General features: G+C 45.0%; 1 protein-coding gene across 1 annotated transcript in view; it reads left to right on the forward strand.

The window, feature by feature from the left end:
- Positions 1 to 17,257, forward strand: part of LOC119404770 (importin-13) — a 32,725-nt gene that overhangs the window by 6,659 nt on the left and 8,809 nt on the right. Inside the window, exons 7-17 of the mRNA XM_037671429.2 lie at positions 283 to 367; positions 1,461 to 1,589; positions 2,859 to 3,072; positions 5,993 to 6,042; positions 7,128 to 7,399; positions 7,874 to 8,072; positions 9,518 to 9,790; positions 10,813 to 10,914; positions 14,862 to 14,997; positions 16,935 to 16,987; positions 17,079 to 17,145. Coding sequence (XP_037527357.1) covers positions 283 to 367; positions 1,461 to 1,589; positions 2,859 to 3,072; positions 5,993 to 6,042; positions 7,128 to 7,399; positions 7,874 to 8,072; positions 9,518 to 9,790; positions 10,813 to 10,914; positions 14,862 to 14,997; positions 16,935 to 16,987; positions 17,079 to 17,145 — 1,580 coding nt within the window. The remainder of the gene's footprint in view (positions 1 to 282; positions 368 to 1,460; positions 1,590 to 2,858; positions 3,073 to 5,992; positions 6,043 to 7,127; positions 7,400 to 7,873; positions 8,073 to 9,517; positions 9,791 to 10,812; positions 10,915 to 14,861; positions 14,998 to 16,934; positions 16,988 to 17,078; positions 17,146 to 17,257) is intronic.

Genomic DNA, 17,257 nt, shown 5'->3' on the forward strand with positions numbered 1-17,257 from the left:
TTTTACTGCTCAAACTAAAAGCAAACAATGCCGACATACTTCTTTGGTTGGCACTGTGGATGCGCAGTGAGCACTGCACTACAGGTTTGCGGTATCAGTAGTGACCACAGGTGAATAGCTAGCCATTCATTTTTTCTTTGCTTCACAATAACTAAGCAAGTAGTAACTAGACGCAACACACCACACTGTTCAGTTTATCTATAAAACCGGCTAACAAGAGTTCAGCTTAGAGAGGGCCCACTGTAATAGTCCTTTAATTGCAGTTCACATATTCTTCTGCAGGTTCCCCAGGTTCATCTTGGAGATGATTGAATGCGTGGTACAATTAGATGACGTCTTCTCTGAAAAGATGGCCTCTGGCGATACGGTTGGTATCTTTCTTTTTTGTTCCCTTACTGTTAGAGGCATTATACTTTGTCCGAAGCATAGCACGAGCATGTGGAAAGCCTCTTGCCTTTGTAATGTCGCCTGATATGCTGTCGACGAAGTTCATCTGTAGTCAAAGCAGATGGCATAGAAAAGTAATATGGGAAGGATTTATGGGCAAAGCTTGTGCCGTATTGTCGAGTTGTCATTGTGTATGCACTTGAACCTCATTTTAATAGACTTGCGTTATAAGTATTGTACATAATAAGGTAAGCAATGTTAGACTCTATCCGCATGCAACAAATAGTGTGCTAATGAATGTGTATCAAACACACAGTAATGTAGGTCTTCCTTGATTTCTAGGTACCATGAAATTGTTCAGAAAAGAACTAATTCATGCTTTCTTACTGCTGTTCAAGTGCTCAAATCATCATGGCGACATCTTAAAGGTCTTTCAGCACATTTGTGAGGAGTCTTGGTGCTTGTACTGTGTTTAACACTATGTCCTACGACAGTGGCCCCTACGTCTATTTGTGGTATGATTTATACATATAAGTTTTTAGATGCGAAGCAGCTTATGGCGGAGTTCAATCCGGGGGTGGTGTGCGGCATGACCACCCTTACTGCGCATCCTCCTCCCCCTCTCTCTAATCTCCTACGCTCCCCCCTCTCACGCGCCTGTCGACCGCGTTCCCCGCTCGCCCTGTGAGAATTAACGGCCAGACTAGAGGGAAGGCACGACGCGTGTAGCGTTCCTCTTCGCGTTCCACGACACGAGGTTGGTAGCATGCCCAACGAACGCAGACGGAACGCGATCGTGCAAGTGCTCCGGCTTCGCATCGCCTCATGGTCCCCTTTAACGGGAGATGGTGTAATTTTAACTTTAATGAGTACCGTTTTTTTTTTCCATATGAAGACCCACTACTAAAACAGGCAGCTACTGGCTACGTGTGAGTGCCAATCTTCAGCTCATACTTTTATCCTCAAGTTTGTGCTCTGTCTGCAGAATAGAACAGTGACTCTTCAACAAGCAGTCTCGATGTCGGCAAAAGTGTGTTCAACGTGCTCACGTGAGCCTGTGCCCGTTGCCGCAGGAATTGTGCGGCCACCTGTGCAGACTGCTCGTTGAGATTGTCGAGTGCCACGCCCACAGTTTGGTGATGATGCTGCTCAACAAGCCTGACCACAAGCCAACGATACTGAGGCTCTTTGACCATCTGCTGGTGAGTAATCGGAACTTGCTTACGGGGCACTAAAGGGCAACCTTTCGCTTGTATTGGTGGACTGCCCTTTCCATAGCGCTGAAAATGCCGCTCTTTCAGTAAAAGGATGCCAACATGAGACCAACATGAAGTTTTGGGGACCTTTGCTGCACCACCGTGGCCAGAATGTGAAATTTATCTTGAAATAACAGACGTCGCACTGACTTAGTGGTGCTGGGTTTCAGCACACACAAAAAAATGTACAGTACGGTCCACTGTTAAAGGGAACACTCGAATGAGCAATTTTCATTTTGTTGGCCCCTTAACGGCTTGTGGATGCGGAAAGATCGTTCGTGCATGTTACTAGTCTATCATAAGGGTTCGGAAGTGTCAACCACCAGTAGTGTTATGCAAATCTAAGCCATTATGCTTTTGTAGGAGAGCGAAATCCGGACATACCCGAAACGCAAGTGTTCCCTTTAACAGTGGACCCGCCTGTACACGGAACTTGGTCCTTAATTTTCCTTCTAATACTGAACTTATGATTGCGCAAGTCATGACAGTGGAGGCTAGAGAATAAGTTTAGTCTTAAATCTGATTTAGCATTCCAGTTTACTGTTCCTTTGAGGTATATATGTATGCATTTAATTTAGGGTACATTGTGACATTTCAAGTTGCAGGGATTTCACTGTGTAGCATTTGTTTGTATAGTTAACTGCTTCGCTTCACCTAAGTTCTTTTATGTTTGTTGGACTGCCGTAACTTCTTGTGTTGCATTGCAGCTGTTTCTCTTCAACTGTCTCCTCACCAGATTTGGGCATTACAAACAATAATGAACATATTTGAAAAATTCTTTCAACTTCCGATCTGTTATGGAAATTTCAGATGTGGCCTGCTGAGGGGTCATTCTTGCAGTAGGTTTCCTTGTAGCGCAAGTAAGGCAGGACAAATGTAGGCATACATGGCCACGATGGTCGCTAACTGAGCACTTAGAACTTGAGAATCCTTGTTCCATGTCCCGTTGAAGGAGCGCAACCACTAAAAAGGGTTCAGGCTTCTTTAGGCAGAACCCTTCGTGAAGCTTGCGCTCCATCAACAGGATGTGGAACGATTATCAAGATTCTGCGTACTGAATTAGCGCCCATTGTATCCATGTGTGCCTACATTCATCCAGTCTTTTATTTGCGCTCCGAGGAAACCCACTGAAGATGTGTTACCAACAAGCCTACATCGCATCCCTCGTCTTTCCCGCAGTGCCTGAAGCCATTCACCAAACTTTTGCTTTTGCAGAAGTTCACGGGGACGCCTCAACAGTACCCAGTAGACGAGACGTGGAGCCGTGATTCCCTTCCTGCCTGGCACGCCCTTCAGGACGCAGTCTCCTTGTGCGAGGGGCCCCAACGCGAATCCCTGCTGCTCATGCTGCAGCCGCTCTGGCACAATCTGTTTGTGACCCTTCTGTGCAAAGCGCAGCTGCCTCTAGACGAATCTCAGTGGGATTCGGGTATGTCCGCGGGGTGTCTGCAGTACATTATTAGACGAAAGAAAGGCATATTTGAGACACAATTTTGCCACATTGCAATAATCTATCGCACATACTTTCCTTGCTTTATCGCCGCGCGGGTGGTATTTGCCGGTCATGAACGGCATGCGGCTATCAGCGTGACACGGCACTGTTGATAGGAAAGTGGTAAGCGCACATTTTGCAAAGAAGGCAACACAAGCAAACCAAGTTACTATTGCTATGTAGCAGAAAGATGCCCCAAATACTCCTGTTTGCCTTGTAGTATACGTTGGCAGTCGTCTTGTAATCCACCAGGCACAACTGGTACAGCTGAGTTACACTAATCCTAGTCGTGGTAATGAACACATTGACAATCAGCCTGCCATTCTGTGAACTAATTTTTCAAATAGGAGAGCCATGGTGAAACAGTGAATTTTCCAGCAGCAGCTGTGGGCGAAAGAGTGCATGTCAATGTGGTGAAGAAGGACAGCATGCAGCTCGTGCGGCACATCGTATTGCACATTGCCCTAGCATTTCTATGCAGCAAAGGTCCATAATCTGTACGATGTGAATCAGTACCCGATTTGGTGTTTTTGTTGTCACTGCATATCAAACAAGTGTGAGTAGCTGTATAGATGTGGTAGCAGTAAACTCAACGAGCTCTTATTTATGTCGCAAATGATCGCAATCGTTCAGAAAACGAATGTCACAGGAAAGGCTAGCATCTTGCAAGAAATCTTCATTGGAGGAAGAAGACGTTGCTGCTTGTTCGGTGATATCACAGAGCTCATTCTCCACGATTCTGAACTCGAAAGGAGCTGTTCTGTGGCAAGCTTGACTCTGTAAAGAATAGAATAAATTGCCCTTGAAAGCAGTCGGAACTAACAGGCGCATTTACTTCTTAATAAAGCTTTTTTTCTGTAAGGCACTGCTGCAATAAGTTTTAAGCAGCTGACCTGTATTTTTTTTTGGAGCTTCTTGCAGTTACCAGCCACACTGCTATCAGCTTTATAAAATTAAGCGGATGTTCTGCGGTAAACCCAACTTACAAGACTTCTTTTGAGTGAATGCACAGTGTTGACCTAAATTCAAGTCTTAATGGGTGTTGCTAGACCCATTAAGACGTGAATTAAGACGTGACGACCTATTAAGACATGAATCAGACACGCTGGCATCGCCGGCGATCGCAGCGCTCACTCAGTTGCTTGAGCTTCACCCAGTCATGGCCTCCGATATTGCGCGCCGATTGCACGCCGACAGGTTGCGCGCAATCTCTGAGGCCCAGTGTGCCCGGCAGCACGCCGTCTGGCAACAGACGAAGCTCATGGAGTGGTTGATATCTGCTCCGACAGGTTCCTCCACACTACCAGCCGATCTTATTTTATTCTCCTGTACGGCGACAACCTGCAAAAGCATGCGGACAAACAAAAAATTCGAGAACGATCACCGATAAGTGTAAGCTTGGCCAGTGTGGTTGTGTCTTCAGGGGTAAAGTTACAGCCGCAGACACGTGGATCGGGGCGTTGAGCGGATAGCAAGAGCGCGACGCTCATTGCAGCGACGAGCTAAAGAGATTCCGCTCGCCAGATGTCTCACAAACACTGCACGATGTCGCAGCTACAAGTCACCAATTGCTAGATATGTGGTACACAACACGGCTAGGGCAATTCATTTTGTCCAGGAAAAGAAACCTCGAGATAAACACTGTCGCTCGGTTCACATCAACACTGAGCACGTTTTAACACAGGCAGACGACGCTTGACTACAGGAGGTTCAGTGACTTGGACTGGACATATCTAGGCTTGTGCGAATATTCGAGCACTTCGAATATTCGAACGAATAATAGAGTATTCAAATTCGTTTCGAGTTCAATTTAAATTATTGAAATGAACGTATTCGAAATGAACGAATAGGTGTATATTAGTCCGCCTATAACCTCCCTGTAAAGGTGGTTTCACTGCAGTGGAGGTATGCTGTACCGTGAATACACCTTTCCAGGGAATATCCGCACTGCCAACTTGTAACCTCCTGTAAAGGTAGTTTCACTGCTGTGGAGGGTTGCTATACAGTGAATACACCTCTACAGGAAAAATCCGCACTGCCGCGAAGCCCCACTTTAAGGTTAAATGAACATATTCCCTCACATCGGTTCATCGTTTTTTTAAGTTTAAAAGCTTGTTATACCGGCTTATATGCTCCACGTATAGTAAATTTTAAAACTTAACATATTATCATTTGCATTCTACCGAAAGCCAAATCCTGCTACTATTAAAAGTTGCTTCCACTTCCTTTGAACCAAAAAGAATGACATTTGCACATGCCTTGTTATAATTTAAAAACAATGTTGTGCAGGTTGGTTGTGCAGGTTGGTTGGGCAAGTGGTTTGGTTCAGTGAACATGATCGCTTTCGTGACTCGCCACTCTGGGAAACATTGAAGGTTTTGATGACCAGCCAAGGTGGCACAATAGTCGCGATAGCTTCACTTCACTCGTATTACCACAGCGCGTTAGACCTTCATTACTTTCCACTTGCACGTCACGTATGGGCTAAGACTTTACCGGCACACGTCAAATTATATTCACCAGATCCTCTGTTCCACACTTTTTTTTGTGATTGAAGTTGGATGTTTTTGTACCGCTGTATTATTTGAACATTCTAGTGATGATGATGACCAAAACTTTATTTCTCCCAAAAGAGGGGACCGACCCAGAGATCGGTTACGCTGCTTAGAGGAGGTCAGCGGTTCTAGTGACAGTTTCAGTCTAAAAGTCAATCTTTCGGTGACTGTACAAATTTTAATTGAACAAACTTTCTATATAGCAATGTAAATTGCTGATTTTGCAGATTTGCACACTTATATAGAAGTTTCACTGTATTTGGTTGAGTCTGAGTGAGGTTTAACATTGTGCTTGCTTTCAGAGGAGAAAGATGCCTTGCGGTGCTATCGCCAGGACATTGGAGACTGCATTGTAAGTAAGACAAGCCATGCTTTCTGCATCTTTGCTGCGGGCAAGCTCTGCCCAAAAGAGGCAATAATGATAGGTCCAGTAGGTTCTATATGTATTAATTTTGTCTCAGTTAACTATTTGTTGCCATATAATATTTATGCATATGACTTGATCAGAGGTGCTTTGTTCAGCTAATTGGTGAATAAAAAAAGGATTAATGAAAGTACTTGAAGTCGTTCAGCTGATATTCCAGACCGCCAGCAGGCAAATGGCTTGTAACTCTTGGGTACCCGAGCATTTAACGACAGTGCCAGGTGGTTCTGGCAGTGAGGAAAGTAGGACACAGCCAGTGAAGATGAAAGGCATTATTGGGCGAACTTATTGCCAGTAAAAGATTCAAAGAACAAGCAACACTCACTGTACAATGATAACAGCAAGCACGGACATGGGGCGTTGACTAATCTACTCGTCTGTGAAATGAGTCATCCTTTATAGATGCCTTATCGAAGCTTCCAGTGTTATCACTGGTGCTTGCGTTAGCTCTAGAACAAACTCTGTTCCTCATGTTGTGTGCATAATCTTGACAAAGCAGCCCCGCCACGATGGTCTAGTGGTTATGGCACTCGACTGCTGACCTGGAGGTCGCGGGATCAAATCCCGGCCGCGGCGTCTGCATTTTCGATGGAGGCGAAAACATTTGAGGCCCATGTACTTAGATTTAGGTGCACGTTAAAGAACCCCAGGTGGTCAAAATTTCCAGAGCCCTCCACTACAGCGTCCCTCATAATCGTATTGTGGTTTTGGGATGTTAAACATCGGATATTATTATACTAATCTTGACAAAACAATCTGACACAATCGCGAAGTTTTCAAACACCGTGGCGCTGCCTGCGACGAGTGACAGTAACAGGTTTTTGTGGGTGAAGCGCGATCACATTAAAATAAAAGAAATAAGCGCCTGTGGCATTAGTATGCGTTTAACATTGGGTACTTAAGCATTTCAAGGCGTTCGTCACTCGAGGCGTCCAAGACTGTTGGCATTCGTCGTGAAATGTGAACAGCTGAGAGGTTTAATTTTTATTCCTTTGGTTCTTCATTTTTTTTAGATGGCACTGTTCGACATCTTGCGGGAGTCTTTGCTCGCAGCGCTCGCCGCTCACCTCGAACTGGCGATGCGCGCCCTAGAAAAGGACCGTAGGGCGTGGCAGGCAGCCGAGGCATGCCTGTTGGCACTCCAGTCCGTGGCAGAGAATGTCAGGCCCCACGATGAACCATACCTGGGACCCCAGCTTAGGAAGGCGCTGCCCCAGCTTGTGTCCGACCCTCGGCTCCAGCCGGCCACCTTGACTTGCCTCGGATCCCTCGGCAGCTGGCTACAGTTGAGTGCTCTCTCGAACTTTGCATACATGGCATCAAGGGCATAGCCAGGTGGGGTACAACCCCCCCCCCTTCCTTCCCTGAAATTTTTTTAGCTTGCTTGTGTCTATATATACACACTAATACAAACGCATGCACGAACATACTTAAAGTATGGTTTAACACCCCCGCCCCCTTAAAAAAATTTCTGGCTGTGCTACTGCATGATATTAAGGGCCCTGCAACACCTCTCTAAGCTACAGAATGACCTTTTCAAACTCTGTTGCCTCAGAAATCTTTTGCTGCAAGATCTTTTTGAATTATCAAGTAGTGTTTGCTTATGTATTACTATATTGTGTAATCCATGTTAAGTTCTAATTTTTTTTTTAGCCTATTACTACATTGATATATTCATGTAAGATAGTTTCTCCTCCCTGTAATGTACCGTGTACTTTGAGCCTGAGGGTAAAATAAAAACTGTGTACCATGCCTGCAGGGACCCCCAGCAACTCGGTATGGTGCTGCCTATTCTTCTGGCGGGACTCGAGGCGGGACCCAAGATGTCCATGGCGGCCTCTCTGGCACTCAAGGACCTTGCCAGGGATTGCCGTCAGGCCCTCGTCCCGCACACCCAACCAGTGCTGGAGGTCACCCAGCGACTTCTCTTGGGGCAGCAACTGCACCCTCCCGAGAGGGTGAGCTTGCACATTTGCAACCTTCAAATTCTCCCGAGCACTTCGTAGAGTATGAATTCACTGCCCGCTGTAATAGTTTAGTGGCTGCGATGTTGTGCGATGTTATGGTGCAATGTTATGCTTCAGAGGATTAAGGGGGTGGACGCCCCTCATGCAGAACCTTGCGGCCCGCCTGTGGTTATGCTGCTAAGCTCAAGGATGAGGGTTTGATTTCCAGCGCATTTCAGATATTCATGTGTTTCAAATATGTGAGCGTATTCGAACTCGCTTTGACACAAATTTGATTTATTCACAGTTTCGAAGTATTCGAAATGAACAAATAGACGTATATGTATTTGACTGCAGGTAACTCCCCTGAAAAGGTGGCTTCACTGCAGCGTGGGACTGTTATGCTGTGAAACCACCCATCAAGGTGAAATCCGCACTGCTGCGAAGCCACACTTCAGGGTTAAATGTACATATTACGTGCACTTCGAACTGTTATTTTTTTTATGTTTGAAAGCGTGTTATACGGGTCTGTATGCACTAAGCATAGCAGATTTTAAAACATAACGTATTTTCCTTCTGATAACTTGCACGCCCTACTGATATTGAAAGTTGTTTCCACTTTGCTTCAAACCGAAACAGTGATATTCGCACAAATCTTGTTCTAATTCTTAAAAATGTTGTCCAAGTAAGTTGGGTCACAAAATTGCTCATTTTTCTTGATATGTGTTGTACACTATTTGAACCATTGGATTCGAAGTTAATCAACGAAATCTCTATTTGCTTTGAATTCGCTTCGAACCTCAAATTTACTATTTGCGCATCCTTAGTTTTAGCACATGAAACCCCATAATTTAATGTGAATTCAGTAATGTTTCCGGTACAGTTTTAGTCGTCGACAGAAGTCTTGGCATCTGTGGATCATCTGGTTACTGGGGGCATAAGTGTGAGTAGCCAGTGTGGTGTGGTCACCCGTAGATGCAAAGCTCAACCAGGCTGATGCAGCTGTTCTTGCAGTAACAAAGTGTGCTTGGCTTTGCTCTCCGTGCAGGTTTTTGGCAGTGGCACAATCACAAACTCGTTTGCTTTTCGGTTAATTTTTCAGCAAGCACACTTGTCGAAAAAAATAAAAGAACTTCTTTAACTGTGGTTACACAAAGCATCGCTAGGTGTCGGTACTGTTGTCCAGTAACTTGGTTTTAAGCAAGTGCCCTTGCATCTTGCATATGCTGAAATACTGGATGTGTGAAAAATCTCTAACAGTTAAGAAAGTTTAATTTCACACACACAGACAGAAAAATACAGGTGGCTGTGCTGCCTTGATGTCGCACCAACTCAGTGACATCATACATTTTTAAAACTTCTTATAAAAGCGGCCCAAGGCTGCTATTTCATTAGGGTCCCACTAAAATATGTTACTAATGTCTGCTAGCTTCTTTTGCTCTGTTCGCTCTCGCAAGGTTCGCCTGTTAAACCTGGCCGGCCAGTTGCTCGCATCCTGGGACCTCGCACCTTCCGAGGCTTGGCTCTCCACAGTGCTGGATTACCAGCTACAGCTGCTGCAAGCAGGCACGCCTGCAGTGGGACAGGCATTGCAAGAACTGGCAGCGCTTGTTTCGGGACTGGCGGGCCGTGAGGAACCACCATCGCTGGTCGAGCCAGTCATCCAGCGAGCCTTGCCTGCACTTGGCGCCATCGCCGCCAGGCATGCCAGTGACGAAGGCACCATAGAGGTGGGTACCTCCACTGCTGGCGTCACCAGTATGTAAATCATGGCTGCATGGGTTCACATACGTACTTATCCGTCTGCTTCACTGTGATCGAGCTTAACCAGCTAAACCTAATGGTACGTTCAAGTGGTACTTTCAAGTGATGGTTTCAGAACACTCCGGATGTAAAAAAATGATGTAAAAAAGCGACTAAGCATTACTACTGAAATAAGCAGGCCTATACGTGATACATAAGCAGCAACATAACTTGCCTACCTGCTTGTTCTCGTTGTAGAGATTGAAAGCTGTTGAATTCCCCACTTTCAAACACAGTCAGAGCACTCTCAAATGACCATCTGACTGTGCCATAAGCATAAGATACAGGTGGGAACCCACGGATGGAAACACAATGGGATATGCAGGTTGACCACCTATCATAGCTGGCAGACGTTTTGATAGGCATAGGCGTCATTGTCGCAAGTGCCCACGACAGGCTGGCCGACGTTTTGATAGGCAGACCTATCTTTCTCATAAGCTCCTAATCTTCTTTGCCGTGTTAGTCTTCAAAGGGTTTGTCGGTGACGTCACACCAAGTGATGTCGCTGTTGGTACTTGTCATCTGCAAAAGAAGAAACTGGAATTTCTTTTTTTTTGCAGATAGGTACACGGAGTGACACCACATGATGTGTTGTCTGTCATTAACCAAAGTTTTTCAACACTTTGGTCAATGACCAAAGTTTGACCAAAGTCCAGGTGGCATGTCTGGACCAAAGTTTTTCAAAACTTTGGTCCAGGCAAGCCACCAAGGATAAATAGCTAGCAAGCCTAAAGTGCAGGTTCAGACTCAATGATCGTGCTCATTGCTGTCATTGTGCTTAGATTGTTGCGTGTCCAAAAGGGGTACAAGTTTGCCCAACAAAGGGTGAAATTCCTAGCTCTGACAACAGCATGTGCAATTTACGAAAGCATAAAAAACAGCACGCATGGTTATCACTTCTTCAGTGTGTGCACATTGCTCACGACTGCATTTTATCTCGACTTTGCAGGCTCTTTGCGAGTGCGTAAAACGAGCAGCTGTGGCACTCGAACGGCCCGCAGCTGAGCAGCTCCTCTGCCTTTTGGTCCAACTCCAAGAGGCCTGTCCCCAGGTAAGTGTCGAGATGCGGTCTACTGCTGTTGCCCTGACGCCTGCTCCTGTGTTTCACACACTACGCTATGCCTGTGGTTTAATGTGCCGCAACCATCACTGTGACCCCAAGTGGCACTGCCAACACTCCCGGGGCTTGCATTAAAATTCGTGTTTACAAATACCCAGCGAAGTGGACGAGTGCACAGGTGCTCACGAAATAATTCGAAATACTGAAAAGGCGGCTGCTTACCGGAGGAGCACACCTGTGGAACAATATAGCCATGGTCTGCGTGTGCGCGGTCTCCCTCGCTAGCAAGCCTCGCTCCCTAGTGCATCTGGACTGGTGTTGCCTTGCACCAAAAGGCTTTAATTATGTTAGCTGAAACTTAGCGTTGTGATGGGAGAAGGTTGGATGGGTTATGTGATGTGTATGTGTGTGCGTACGTTGGAGCATACACACGTTGGAGTGCTTGGGCAAATTTACCATATTTACTGTAATGTAACGAGCTTTTCCAAATTTTTGCTACCTGAAGTCGACCCTCGCGTTACAATTGAATACTGAAATTACTGAAATTCAAGTTGTCTAGAAAGTGAAATGATGCACACAAATCTTTTATTTATTATTATTTTTTTTCTTCCTGGGTGCAATGAAAAGTCACCCCTCGTGCTACCATTGTGGTCGCGTTACAATCTGGTAAATCGGGTAATCTTTTGTTCTATCTGGCGCCATATATATCTTCTCGACATCACTATCCTGACTGGGCAATATATTTACGGTACATGTTTGCGAATAATGCTAGCGAAGCCTGGAGTTTTGCTGAGCGCTAAGAAGCACATAACGCTAGCCGTTTGGCGCAAGGCAATGCCATTGAAGAAGGCTTGCTCACTAGAGATCCTGCGCATGTGCAGACCCTGGCACTATTTTTTCCATCAGCATGCTCCGCCGGCTAGCACAAGCCTGTCTGGCATTCCGAATGATTCTATGAGCACCTGTGCATCTGGCAGCTGCAGCTCAATTGGTGGAGCATTTCATTAACCTTGACGATTTTGTGGATTTGGTTCCTGTACTCACTTTCCGGCTTTGCAGGCTGCGTTGCCGAAGCCATGCTATTAACGAAAGAAAGAAAACCGAACACACATGGAGGCAAGTACTGTATTTTCTCGCGTATAACCAGTCCTGCATATAACCCACACGCCCAACTGCAATCTGCGGAAAAATAAAAATTAAACAATATTGATCACCACATATTGCCTTGAAGCCGCCGTTTTTGCATTGCTGTGAAGCCAACCTGAGCACTGAAATTTGTTTAACCCCTTAACTGCTTTGGACGAGCAGAGCGCGTCCTGCCCAAACTGTCCCCAAACTGCTTTGGACGAGCAGAGCTCGTCCTAGCGGAATAGGTACTCCCCTCTAGCGTTCAGGACAAGAGGCGCTCTTCTACAGCTTAGATTGCGTGTAATCCACCAGATGGCAGCATTTACTTGGCAATTTATTTTTCTCCTGCGGAAAGAGCGCGGTTTTTGTATGAAAAGATGGCTTGCGGTGGCGGTCACCCATGCATAACTGACTGGTCAACACGAAAAAGAGGCTGTTCATTTTCGTCATCTTCTACGAGTGATGATCATTCGGATACAGATGTTTATCTTGTGTGCGGAAGTGAAGACAGCGAAAGCGGTGAATTGAGCATCTCCTCCGGAGATGATGAAAACAGCTCGGAAGCGAACGTCGCAAGTGCTCGCCAGTAGATTCTGCTTGATGCGGACAATCCTCCTGTGAAGCCTCCTCGCTTTCCATTCTTGGCCATTCCAGGCAAAACTTTCAACTTGTCATCGCCTGATGACCTTATGGAATATATTCAGCAGTTTCTTCAAATGTGCTTCGTTTGCTCTCGGAAGCGAGGAGAAAACGGGGAAAAATTGAGAAAGGAAACTCGATTTTGGTCCAGGAGCTGCAACAGGCCCCCTTGCGTTATTCCGCATTTTGATTTGACTAAGTATGTGGTACAAATATTTTTTCAACATCGACAAGCTGCTTTTTAGTACAATCAGATTCGAAATGAGCAATAAAAAAAATAGGCACTTTTGGTTGGGAAATTTTCAAAAAAATAAAGCACTTAAGGGGTTAACTTGCACCCTAACTTTATCTCCGAATTTTCTTTATTTTGTGCGGGTTATATGCGAGAAAATATGGTATTTGTAGTTTTAAATTAAAGAATAAAGGGAAACGAAAGAGGGTGAATAAGAAAGTCGCAGTTTCGGTGCAAGGGCAAAGCAACGAATGCGACAGCAACAAAAGGAAATGTTATACGAAGTAGGGTTGGCAGCTAACACTTCTAGCATCCGATCTGACGTATAACTCAAAACGCTGGCGGGAAGAAATGTAAGCGCTACAATGAGCGAAGCGCCCTTTGTGTTGTGTATCGCTTCTATGCTAGCTGAGTGGCGAGAACACGGCAAGTACAAAGGAATGAACTGCCTACTGATCCCTGTCGAGATAGGGTGCGTGCAACTGTGCCCGGTCTCTCAAAGTATACAGTTCCTGCCCGAGCCACGCAGTGCCCCTCTCCGAGACCTCCCCTCCCATGTGCCTTTCACGCCAGTGAAGACAGCCGGCATGTTTCCTTTCCGCTTGAGCCATAGAGTTTCCTACTATTACCTAGAGGACAAACTGGCGCTGCAAGGCTGTTGTATGCATGGGAATGCTGGTATATGTCAGAATCGGATTGGCTTCATTCACGAAGAGCCCGGACACCTCGTAGCCGCACTGGCTAGAACCGTTCTTCGCGTTAATTTTGCATTAAACGAGTCCGAAATGAACTATCTTTTTTTCTTAGCATTGCACAGAAATAAGTTTTATATAACTTTGAGAACTTCGGTTTTGATGTGCAGTTTCATGAAACATAAAATGTAGTGGAACGGCCACTATAGTTGGAAGACAGACGACACGGTCAGTGTTCACTCTGCGACACTTTGTCGTCTGTTTCATCCTTCCGCCGTTTGGTTACACCCTGCAGGTGAGCGAAATTTTGTTTTGAAATGTAAAATGGCTTAATGGGATCCGTTTATGAAGCTTTTGTTTTAGAAAACCTTTATTTGCGCAGTCGTATCCGCATTTTTGCCGAAGCCTCGCTCAATGCCAGCCAACACAGAAGTAACTAATTAGTGCAAAAAACAACTGACAAGATGAAGACAGGACGCAGTGCTAAACTTCAAGTGAGCATTCACTCGCAGAAAAAACATACACAAGCCGTGCAAATACACAAGCTGTGCAGGAGGCTGCGCAACACGGAAAAAAAGTGGCGTTAGGGGGGGTTTTTTAGTGATCTTTTCCAACTCTTGACATACCTACGCAATCTACTCGTGCCACACCTAACCAAACGGTTACATATGCAGATTTCGTTCAAGGTATGCGCATTCTTTATTGCTGAGAGCCAGCGATGGAACATTCGCACATTGTTCACCTGCTTTTCTTGTACAAAAAGCCTGAAAAATTTCCCGGTCCTTTTGTATAAGAAAAACAGGTGATTGGTGTGCAAGTGCTGTCGCTGGCTCTCGGCAATAAAGAATGCGCATACCTTGAACAAAATATGCGCATGGAACTGTTTGGTTAGTTTACTTATGTAGGTTTACTTAGTCTACTTAGTTTACTTAATCCATAACAAACTTAGACATTCCATTGAATTTATATACTTGCATCTTTCTTTCATGTCACACACATCTTTGTTACTTATGCGAGAGTAAGATATTTAGCCTTTGCAGCATTTCCTGCTACTGTGTATGACTTAAGAGTGCAAGCCCGCCCTCCTCCCCAACCAGCACCCTTTCCAAATTTTCTCTCATTCTACACAGCACACACCTCGAAATGCTTGAAAAGTTTAACCCTGTAATTTATTTGTGTGTGGTATATTTTCTCAGCAGGCATGCGTCATAGTGCTGATTGTTTCAAACCTTGTCTCTTCCCTACAGGCAAGCGTTGTGGACACCTGTCGGCCACTGTTGGTGATGTTATCGATTCCGAGCGACAGGCCACACCCAGCTGTTATTCCAGCTCTCGGGAGGATCTGTAACGCGACCTTGTTGCCAGCATTGACATCCTTGGACAGTGCGTACTGTCCAGCTTCTTACGTGCTCTTTTTTAGACGAAAAGCCTTAGACTCCTCGTGAAATGGGAAAATTGACTGTCTGTGTCCACCACGAGTGATGCAAAAAAATCATTTTGTGATGAAGTCCTTATGACATCATCATGACATCACAGATCACCAAAATTTGTGACATCACAGTGACGTCACATATGATGCCGCATGATGTCACCACATGACATTGTCACCTGGTCGAAGGTAATGCATAATTGTTCGGGTTTTATGTCCCAAAACCACGATATAATTATGAGGGACACTGTGGTGGAGGGCTCCGGAAATTTGGACCGTCTGGTGTTTTTTCACATACACCTAAATCTAAGCACATAAGCCTATACCATTTTTCCTTCATCGAGATGTGGCCACCGTGGCCGGAATTCGATCCCGCGAGCTTCTGGTCAGCATTCGAGCATCATAACCTCTAATACACCGTGGCGGATATTGGTCAAAGGTGGGCTGATCACGGAGGCAATGCAAAACCAGGTGAGGGGCAAAAAGCTTGCAATACCTCTGTTCCTGGAGGCAGTGAAAAATCCCATTAGGTTTAGAATATTTTCGGAGGGGTGCGGGGGCGGATCAGTACATGGACTGAGGCGAGTGCGTTTTACGTGAATGCGTAAGGGACCTGGCGAGTTTTTTTCGTTTTAATGTCACTGCTTCACAATATTTATGATAGCATGAATCTTGAAGGCATCCAAAATAATCATTAAATGGTCCCTGAACAGCTTTATGCGTTAAACAGACAGGCTTGGCGCATAGACTACTTGGTAGAGATCGTGTCTGCAAATTATTAAATGCCTGTGTCCCTTGAGAAAGTTCGAAATTTTAAGATCTGCTGTGTGTTCTTCTTTTTGCTATAGCCATGCTTAAAGAAGGAGAGGGTAAAGACAAGCATGCCTACGTCAAAAAGTGCTCCTTGGAGCATCCACGACTGGTTAAATTTGATTTCATTATGGTGAAGTTTATACGGGGTGAAATTGAACAATATCAATGTAGCCTCCCTGATGTGAACAGAAAAGAACTTCTTTTTTTATGTCAAGGGAGTACAATGCATGAGAGAAGTTTCGTGTGTCACAAGGAATGACTGGATTTTTAGAATAAGCAAGTTAAAGTTGTCATGTGCGTCTTTTCACCTTTCATTCGTGTAATTTGTCACCCCTGAAGAATAGGCTGAGTTATCCTTGAAATGTTGAAATGCAAAGAACACCCATGTGTCCCATGTGGTTTTGGGGCGTAAAACCCCAGCGTTTGTTATCCTCGAAACGTTGGGCCACTTTTTATTAAAACTAGTAAGCTTGTTTGGAAAGTGATCTGCATGTATTGCCTCCATGAAGCATTTAATTGCTGGGGGTTATCTGGCAGGCACTGGTCAATTTTGACCATGCGGAGCGTTTTAACATGCTCTGTAATGTTATTGTGGGACAGGTCAGTATCTGTAACATGCACAGCACGCTCATTCAAGTGCAAACGCCAAGGTTTGAAATCAGACCGCCGAAGTACCGTATTTTATCGTGTGTAGCTCACCCCTGCATATAACCTGCACCCCCAACTACAAGCAGCGAAAAAATAAAAAAAAAAAAAATCCTCGCGTATCGTCGTGAGGCTATCTTCCTTGGCAATACTGTAAAGCATTGTTGTGAAGCCGCACAAGTTTTCATATTAGCAGAACCTCGATCCAATTTTCGGTATTTTTTTACGGTTTATATGCAAGAAAATACCTTATTTCTTTCGCTGGTGAAATGCTGTAGGTGCCAAGTCACTGCAACTGCTTTTAAGAGCATTCGTGAGAGTTCTCAACTTCAAGGTACTCTCTACCGTAAAGAATAGATCTGTTGATGGTGCTGGGCATGTAGTTAAATACGCAGCACAGCGGTTATTTATTTATTTTTTATTCACTCTGCAGACTTTCAAGAAAAAACAGCCGTTCTGGAGTCCTTCTATCAGTGCCTTGGCAACGTAAGTATCTTGCTTATAGCTTTGAAAGGATTATAGGTTTTAGCATCTTTTTTAGCTTCGGGTATTGATTGAATGTAAAATGCCATTGCAGCTTGCCCGCAAGGCCGTTTACGTTCTGAGCACAGAGGTTGTCAATCTCTCCATGGTGTTCCAGTGTGGTGAGCTGCCTTCCATTCGTCACTGTTCTTGCTTGCTTTTGACTCCTATGCGTGCTTTGTTGGGTATTGGAACACTGAATTCTGATTGAAGCATGAGGCACTTAAAGGGACA

The sequence above is a fragment of the Rhipicephalus sanguineus genome, chromosome 9 (assembly GCF_013339695.2).
Source record: "Rhipicephalus sanguineus isolate Rsan-2018 chromosome 9, BIME_Rsan_1.4, whole genome shotgun sequence".
Lineage (NCBI taxonomy): Eukaryota > Metazoa > Arthropoda > Arachnida > Ixodida > Ixodidae > Rhipicephalus > Rhipicephalus sanguineus.